This window comes from Nicotiana tomentosiformis, chromosome 8 (assembly GCF_000390325.3).
Source record: "Nicotiana tomentosiformis chromosome 8, ASM39032v3, whole genome shotgun sequence".
Taxonomy (NCBI): domain Eukaryota; kingdom Viridiplantae; phylum Streptophyta; class Magnoliopsida; order Solanales; family Solanaceae; genus Nicotiana; species Nicotiana tomentosiformis.
The window spans coordinates 78,577,768-78,587,427 of record NC_090819.1 but is presented as its reverse complement, the minus strand read 5'-3'; the positions used below and the strand labels follow the sequence as shown (position 1 = coordinate 78,587,427).

The 9,660-nt window shown below is 39.8% G+C and overlaps 1 protein-coding gene across 1 annotated transcript; it reads right to left on the bottom strand.

Moving 5' to 3' along the window:
- Positions 1–8,789: 8,789 nt before the first annotated feature.
- Positions 8,790–9,299, bottom strand: LOC138897708 (uncharacterized). Its single transcript, XM_070183715.1, has one exon. It carries the CDS (start codon positions 9,297–9,299, stop codon positions 8,790–8,792), a length of 510 nt encoding a protein of 169 aa, XP_070039816.1.
- Positions 9,300–9,660: the final 361 nt, after the last annotated feature.

The following is a 9,660-nucleotide window of genomic DNA, read 5'->3' as shown; positions in this document are numbered from 1 at the left end:
TATCACTATCTTCACACCAACAGAAGTCACCAAGCACAAACGCGTCAAGCTAAGAATCATTTTCCCTCTCACATTTAATCGTTACTCTTCCTGCAGAGGGCTAAACACCGCCCTTATCATTGCATAAGGCTAAGCACTGCCTTCCCTTGCACGAGACTAAGCATTGTCTCTATTCTTTGCATGAGGCTAAGCACTGCCTCCATCATTTCATAAGGCTAAGCACTGCCTTTCCTTGTATGAGACTAATAACTGTCTCCATTCTTTGTATGAGGCTAAGCACTGCCTCCAACATTGCATAAGGCTAAACACTGCCTTTCCTTGTATGAGACTAATCACTGTCTCCATTCTTTGCATGAGGCTAAGTACTACCCTCATTATTGCATAAGGCTAAGCACTGCCTTCCCTTGCATGAGACTAAGCATTGTCTCCATTCTTTGTATGCGGCTAAGCACTGCCTCAATTATTGCATAAGGCTAAGCACTGCCTTCCCTTGCATGAGACTAAGTACTGTCTCCGCTACACTGCATGAGGCTAAGCACTGCCTTCCCTTGCATGAGACGAATCATTGTCTCCATTCTTTGCATGCGGCTAAGCACTGCCCTCATCATTGCACAAGGCTAAGCACTGCCTTCTCTTGCACGACACTAAGCATTGTCTCCATTATTTGCATGGGGTTAAGCATTACCTCCGTCATTGCATAAGGCTAAGCACTGCCTTCTCTTGCGTGACACTAAGCATTGTCGCCATTCTTTGCATGAGGTTAAGCATTGCCTCCGTCATTGCATAAGGCTAAATACTGCCTTCACTCACGTAGGGTTAATCATTGCCCCCATCTCACACAAGGTTAAGCATGACTTCTCTTCATTCTCGCATGTGGAAAAGCATCACTTGTTTCCTCTATCAAACGATCGATATTACCACATACTTGCATTTCATGGGCTGAAACATCACCACATTATCCGAAGGCGTCATAGTCCGAAGGCACCATCATCATAGCCTTGAGACACCATGCCATAGCTTGAGGATCTATTAAAATTGCATATCATTATTCAAAGGCGTCATAGTCCGGAGGCACCATCCTCATGTCCCGAGGACACCATTTCATGGCCTGTGAATCCCTTATCATATGCTTCATGGCCCAAGATGTCATAGTCTAAGAACATTATCCTCATCGTCCAAAAACAACTCTCATAGTCCGAAGGGAATTTGTATAATGTTTAAATTTTTGCGATAGCCCATATATATTCACGTGCATCGTGTTTTAAGTTTTGCAGGTAACTCGGGAGGTAACCGTTCTACAAACATGAGCAATTCTCGCTCCGGTTTCCGTTCACATGAACGTTCACATCCTTCGATCACTTCAAACGTAACCGATAATCAGCAATTGACTACCCCTTGTTCTATAACCGTTCAAATATCTGCCTTATACATCAATGATCAAATTCACATTCATAGCTACACCTGATATCATCCGTTGATCACGACAATATTGCATCCAAAAGGTCCTTTTCAAAACATGCTACCACTCTTACAACAACTCCATCGGTTTCGTTCGCCGTTGGATCTAGAACTACACACGACCTGATTCCCGTAATACCAGGGATATGTAGGCACTCAAGAACCAGGGTTCGACCCCCATTTTTTCAAAACACATCATCCCCCACTCATTTCAGACAAAATTGGTACCCATTTTCTTTATCCGACAACTCTTTCATCATTCCCGGGTAAAGAGTGGCAACTGTTGATACCCAATTTTATCCTCATATTTTATAAATACTATATATACTTTCAAAGTATTATTTTTCACTATTATCCAATTTATTGGGATTATACAAGTATTTCCTGTAATTTTTTCATAATTTTTAAAGACTTTAAAATTGATTTTCTTGCATTTAAATTGTTCAAATGTTTATTAATTACCCTTTTTCAAATTACCTTGTAATGACTTAGTTATCCAAATTTATTATTTATATCCACATATATGTTTTATAATATTTTTTTTACTTCATTACATGTAATTATATTTGTATTTTTGAGCTATTTACATTTTTTTTGCAATAATAGCCTATATTGTACAACTAATTGCATTTTACTATTTTATTTAGGGTCAAAATAACTTTTCATATATTTACAACCTTTAGATATTATTTGTAAATACTTATTTGCTTAAATAATATCTTTATACTTATTTAGCTATTTTAGTAATATATTATTTTTCTTAATTACATTATTTTAAAATCTGGCCCAAGTTATGCCTAATTTTCGGACCAATTAAGGTCCAAACAAATGAGCCCAACCCCAATTGACCCCCAAAAGTTCAAAACCAACAACCCAATAAGCCTGCCCATTTGCGACCCGACCCTAGCGCCCTTTAATCTCGACCGTTGATCTCAATGATCAACCGCCCATAATGAATCCCACATTCTCCTTATATCCACATAACCCAAACCCTAGACCCCATTTCCCATCTCCGCTGCCTTTAAGCACTTGCCCTTCTTCTCTGAGAGAAACCCTAGTCGACCTAAAGATCCCCATCGCCCTTCCTCATACGCGTTCCTACGCGGATTCTACTTACCTTTTCTGTTATTATCATTCATTTATGGTAACTTTCGCTACCATTATACTTTTGGCAAATTGGATCCTCATTGATTTGGCTTTGATTCTATAGTTCTGGGTGCGTTTGTGGTTCTATACACTGGAGAGGAGAAAAATCTCTCTTGTATATAGTATATCTTCATTGATTCCGTCGTGATTGGGGCTTGTGAACGATTCGCCCTGAATTCGATTCCAACTAGGGTTTGGGCTCTGATCGCGTGCTTTTGTGCTTATGTGTGGAGGTTAACTTGAGCCGTTCATTGCTATTGTGTGCAGTCCTATCTGTTTTGAATATTGCCTAGTTTTATCATTTTGAGAAACCAAAGTAAAGTCTAGAACCACTTAATAGTAGGTCCAAAACCGCATGGATCGTAGGCATGTGACTAGTAGTGCACGCATAGGGTACAATTTAGAATTAAATTAGAGCGCCTTTAGGTAATAACTTCATCATAGTAATTGGGTCGCAAGAGATGATAGTCTATGCCCGCTGAATAATATGATCATCTCCCTGCTATAAGGGAGTTGTGAAGTATTTTTTATGTTGCACGGGCTGATCCTTTAGGCTAAAAAACTTAGGACTCCCCTTTCTTTATATACTTGTTATTTATACTTAGTCACCTAACATAGACCGATATAGTTGTATCCTTGTAATAATTAAAGATTTATACCGATTCTCATGTGTTATGATAAGAATCTTCGACTTATATATCTCCCTTCGTTTATTTGATCACCTAGCCTAATCACATAATCCACATAGTTTAAAATTCGGTCAGGAACTATAGTTATGGACCTCGAAGCATGCCTAACACCTTCTCTTTGAGGTAATTTGAGCCCTTACCCGATCTTTGGTGACACAGACTTGTCAAACAAAATTATTTGCAAATAGGTGCCCTAACACACCTTAAAAATCATTAGGTGGCGAGTCTTCTCTTTTAATACCTCCCTTTAAAAGAGTTTTCACACGTCGAGGCATACTTTCACGAGAAAATAGGCGTGAAAGATGTGGTATGTTGTGTAGGATTAAGATTTGCGTGTGCAAGGTCACAGTTTAGTTTTGAAAGGAATGGCATGAATTCTTAGACAACATGGGCAATTTCAGATGACTAGATGAATGATATTACTACTTGGTATTTCCTGAGGAGAGCGTATATTTCAGAAGTTGCACTGAGTGTTGACTTACTGATGCTTCATTGGTATTGCGGTACTCGCCTGGTTGATCGACTGCTGATATTCAGATTTTTCTATATGGCACGGAAGAAAGTATTCCTTATGGGATGATCGTGTATGAGAGATGTGTTTGACATTCTGGCAGCGGAGTTGGGATCAGATATGGTGATTATGTGTTCTACGAATTTGGAGACCAGAAGTTCTGAGAAGCAGATTGTTTCATGGTTGTGGATGGTGAAGATGTGGACAAAGCTATCCAGATGATAGTATATGTTATGGTTATGTCATTATGGACTTTCAGAGGATTATTTATCTATTTGTGGATGACCAAAGTTGATTTGGGGCCCATTGGTAGGGTCAACAAGGATGTGTATTCTACACCGAGTCAGATTGGTCGACTCTGTACTGCTATTATTGGGGGCTGTGACATTCAATTAGAGTGGAGCTTATTCGTGGGATATGATCTATGTGTTACTCCTCTACGCTATGAGGGGTTGTGATTTGTTGGTTATAAGTACACATGGTGCGGTTCTTTTTGGGTCTTGTAGCGGTATTTGAGCGAGATAGTTATTGGGGTGTCGAATGGTTGATTGCGCCTTGGTTATGTTCTCTCCAGACTGTGGTATATTGTTCTATTTTATTCTCCGTGGTTATGGTCATACACTTCGTGTATTTGATGTCGAATTGCGTAAAGTTGCTGATTTTGAGCATGGTGGCTTGAGGTATTTCATATGGACCCATGTTTGGATGGGGTCACGCATTGCAGCAGGGTTATGTCGGTATATGATCCTTTGTGTTAGATTCGTGTGTCTTGGTTCTACCATGTAAGATGGGTTTGTAGTATTGCGGTTGTGGTGATACTTGTTGAACTTGCGGGATGGTTCTCTCATTTGAGTCATTTTTCATGATTGAGTACATTTGGGTTGTTGCTTATTGGTGCAAGGATTGCGTAGATTATAGTTTTAGGTTGTATTGATATGGCATATCACTAGAGTGGTTGTGTGATGAGATGAGGTCATCGGACCTAGAATGGGTTCTATCGAATTTGTTTGCAGTATATTTGGAAGGATAATGTCGTTGATCGGCTTAGAAATTGGCTATAGTTCTTGTCGAAGGAGAGGGAGCTCCATGGATTGTTGGTATGATGAATGGTTGTGAGTTTATGCGTGTTTCTTTCATCATCGGCAATGTACGAAGGTTTTAGAATGAGGTTTTGTTTGATATGAGGTTTATTACCGGTATTGAGATATTTTGAGGAGCCAACATGATCGAAAATTTTGCTATGAGTATGCGAGTTGTGTGGTATTTCATGTGATCACATCTTGGGTTATGGTTATGGCTTGATACAACTTGTTCATACTTATACAGTATGTAGATGCGAGGTTTGGGTCTTGTGGGAAATTCCAGATGTTGGAAATTGGATTCTGTGGTTTATGGGCTTAAGTTGAAGTAATGATATTCAGTTATGTTTTGTTGTTGGGCTTATATGTAATAGGGTGACGTGGGATCACCCTCAGGTATGTGCATGGTAAGGTTACACGGCAGTTTGGTAGCTTTGGAATGACTCTGGGCAAGTTCAAGGATAAACGTATGTTTAAGTGGGGGAGGATATAATGACCCGACTGGTTGTTTCGAGCATTTGCACTTCTCTCGGTAGTTTGAGGGTAGGAGAAGCTCCGTATGATGTATTATGACTTGTGTGAATCGTCGATATTGATTTTCAGGTTATTCGAAATCAATTTGGAAGAATGAATTTCATTGTTGAAGCTTTAAGTTGGAAGAGTTGATCAAGTTTGACTTTTTAGAATTTGACCTCGGATTGGAGTTTTGATAGTTTTGTTAGGTCCGGATGGTGATTTTGGACTCGGGCGTATGCCCAGATTTGCAATTGGATATTTCTAGAAGGATTCGACACTAATTGGCGAAAGTTAGAAATTTGAAGGTTTGGAAAGTTCATAAGTTTGACCGGAAGTTGACTTTGAGGATATGAGATTCAGATTGTGGTTCCAAGAATTGGAATAGCTCCGCTATGTCATTTGGGACTTGTGTGCAAAATTTGAGTTCATTCCAGGTTGATTTGATGTGTTTCGACGCTAGTTTTGGAAGTTGAAAGTTCAAGTTTATTTAAGTTTGATTTGAGGTACGATTCGTCGTTTCGATGTTTTTATATATCATTTGAGGCCTCAACTAGGTTTGTATTATTTTATGAGACTTATTAGTATATTCGGACGGGGTCCCGAGTGGTCCAGGTGAGTTACAGACGTGTTTCAGATCATCTTTCATTCATGTGGGATGGCTGGCCCTTGCTGAACCTGGAATGACCGCACCTGCAGAATATTAGGCGTAGGTGCAGAGCCACAAATGCTGTCAAGTGAACGCAGAAGCGAAGTAAAGCTGGAACAGGCATCCGCAGAAGCGGGGAAGTGGACCGCATCTGAGGTAACGCAGAAGCGGGGATATGCGCATGAGCGCAGCTTGTGTAGCACATGCGCTTAGGCAGAAGCGGGTCCTATTGTGCAGGCATGGAAGGGTGGAGTTTAAGTGTTTTTCACAGGAGCGGAGTTTTGTCGTAAAAGCGACGCCGCAAAAGCGGCCCTTTTGTTTGCAAATGCGAAATTTCTAGGCAGATTCTATATATTTCGAGGTTTTGGTTCTTTTATGATATTCTAAGATTTGGGGCTCAGATTAAGGTGAATTTGTGAAGCAATTCTCACCATATGGATTGGGGTAAGTGTTCTCCACTTATTTTTTTATTATATTTCTTGATTCTATCTTCGTTTTTTGGCAATTGGATTATGAATTTTAAAGAGAATATGGGGGTTTTAGCCTAAAGTTTCATAGAGTGAGTTTTTGAGTTTTGAACATCGATTCGGAGTCGGATTTGAGTGAAACTAGTATGGTTGGACTCGTAATTGAATGAGTTATCGGATTTTATAAGTTTCATCGGGTTCTGAGGTGCGGGCTCGGGTTTGACGTTTTGGCCGATTTTGGACTTTTGATTAAGGATTCGACCTTTATCATTTGGAATTGTTTTCTTAGGCATTAATTTATGTATTTGAGTTGCTTTGGGCTAGTTTCAAGTCATTCGGAGGTCGGTGTGCGCGGGATTACATTTTTGGAGCATCGCTTGGCTTGCTCGTTATTGGATTTTACTTGTTCAAGGTAAGTAACACTTCTAAACTTGGAGCTGAGGGTATGAACCCTGATTATACGTGTTATGTGATTTGTTTGGAGGTGACGCACATGTTAGGTGACGGGCGTGTGGGCGTGCACCGTAGAAATTGAGACTCGGTCAATTCCGTAGTGCTGTATAGCCAATTGACTTGTATTTTCCATGTATTTTTCATATGTTAGAGAAACTGAGTTGTGACTCATGTTAGGAATCATGCTTAGGCAAATGCTGGTATTATTGGGACCCACTGAGGTCATTCCTGTTGTCGAATTATATGTTTACATTGTAATTTCGTACTCAGTCATGTTCATTCATTGCATATCATATCTCAGTCTCTGTTGCTATTTATCGATACATCATATTATCATTTTGGTCTAGTTTTATGATATTGTGAGCCCGAGAGACTGGAGAGATTGATGACTGAGTGAGGCCGAGGGCCTGATTGTGAGTGATATTTATGGGATCGGGCTGCACGCCGCAACATATTTTATTGATTTATGCCTGGATTTGGCTTATTATAGCGCTTGGGCTGAAGGAGCCCCTCTGGAGTCTGCACACCCACAATGAGCGCAATTGATATTATATTGTGGGATAGATCTTCCCTGGGCATGGATCTTGCATAATTATTTATACTGAGAGATGGATCTTCCCTGGGCATGGATCTTGCCTAATTATTTATATTGAGGGATGGATCTTCCCTGGACTGGATTGGCCCTATACAATACTGAGTGACTGCATGTTAGTTATTATATATATATATATATATATATATATATATATATATATATATATATATATGGGATGGATCTTCCCTAGGCTGGATTGACCATATACAGTACTGAGTGATTGTGCGCGAGTTGTCATTTATATTTGGGCTGAATCTTCCCTGTACATTGCCGAGTGACTGAGCGTGCCGAATAATGAGCGTAATGAGTGAAAATGCGAGACAGTGAGATTGGGTACTCTGAGAGTGTGAGTACATGAGTTCATCACTGTACTGCATTGCATTAGACATGCATATTTGATATGTAGGCATAGAGAAGTATTGTTATACTTGAAAAGAAAATATTTATTTTACGGAATTGTATACGAGCTGAGCATCTATTTATTGAGTTATTTCTTGTACCATCTTTATTATATTGTTATGAACTGTTGCTGGTTATTGGAGTTGGACTCTGACCTTTGTCCCAGCTCGTCACTACTTTCAACCTAAGGTTAGGTTGTTACTTATTGAGTACATGGGGTCTGTTGTACTCATACTACACTTCTGCACCTTGCGTGCAGAATTTAGACGCTGATGTTGCTGTGAATGACGGAACCTAGCATTGAAGACGTACCTGCGTTCCAGTTACAACCACCTCTTGTTCATGGTAGCCCTAGACTTATGAAAATCTATTTATGTACATTCGGACAGATGATGTATTTATTTTATACTAGCTTTGTAAACTCTAAATCTTAGAAGCTCATGATTTGTACTACTAGTCCTTGAGAATATCTTGTATAAAAGTAGTTGTATTTTTATTTTTTATCTTAATAAATCTCATTTAAATTGGATAGTTGTTAATTGGCTTACCTGACGGGTTGGGTTAGATGCCATCACGACTAGGTAGATTTTGGGTCATGACATCCTGTTTGTGAAGAGGACACTCTTTGATGAAATGTTATGGCTTTCCGCACTTGTGACAACAGTCATACCCTTTGGTATTTCTGCTAGAGCTGCCTTTCTAGGGGATTCCTCCATTTCTACGAATCATTTTCTGGAATCTCCGATTAAGATAGCACATGTCAGTATCTCACCACTTGAGTCACTATTATCCGCCTTGAGGACCAGGTTCTTCTCCCTTTTGGGTTCTCTTCATTCAAGATCCTTCTTCTTTTTCATCTCATAGGTTTTCAGATTTCCAATGAGTTCATCAATAGTTAACTTTTGTAGATCCCTGGCTTCTGTGATAGCATTAACTTTGCTCTCCCAGGAACCTGGTAACACACTGAGTATTTTTCTTACCAGTTTATTCCTTGGGATAATTTCTCCAAGGGAGTGAAGCTCATTGATGATGGAAGTAAAGCGAGTAAGCATGTCCGGAATAGACTCATCCTCCTTCATCTTGAAGAGTTCATATTCAGCGGTAAGCATGTCAATTTTTGACTGCTTGACTTGAATGGTTCCCTCATTTGCAATTTGAAGAGCCTCCCAGATCTCCTTGGCAGATTGACAAGCTGAGATGCGGTTGTACTCATCTGGTCCAAATCTACAAACGAGGATCTTCTTTGACCTGAAGTTTTTCTCGATGGCCTTCCGATCAACATCATTATATTCCTTCCTTGTCTTTGGAACTGTAACTGTTCCCTCGCCAATGGTCTTCATGGGGACGAAGGGTCCATCACAGATAATATCCTAGAGCTCTGAATCTTTTGCTATGATAAAATCATGCATCCTCATTTTTCACGAGCCATTGTATTGGCCATTGAATCTTGGTGGTCTGTAGGTTGATTATCCTTCTTCAAAGTTTTGTAGATCAGCCATGTTGATCCTTTCAAGGTTTTAGCCTTATAGAAAGAACCTGCTCTGATACCAATTGATGTAAACTAAGAGTCCACCAAACTGTATAGAGAACCTGATTCTCTATCAGTTCTCACAGAACACTGCAGTAAGTAAATAACACAACAATGTTTACATGGAAAACTCCTAGCTCACGGGATTAAAAACTACGACCTACACTGGTTGG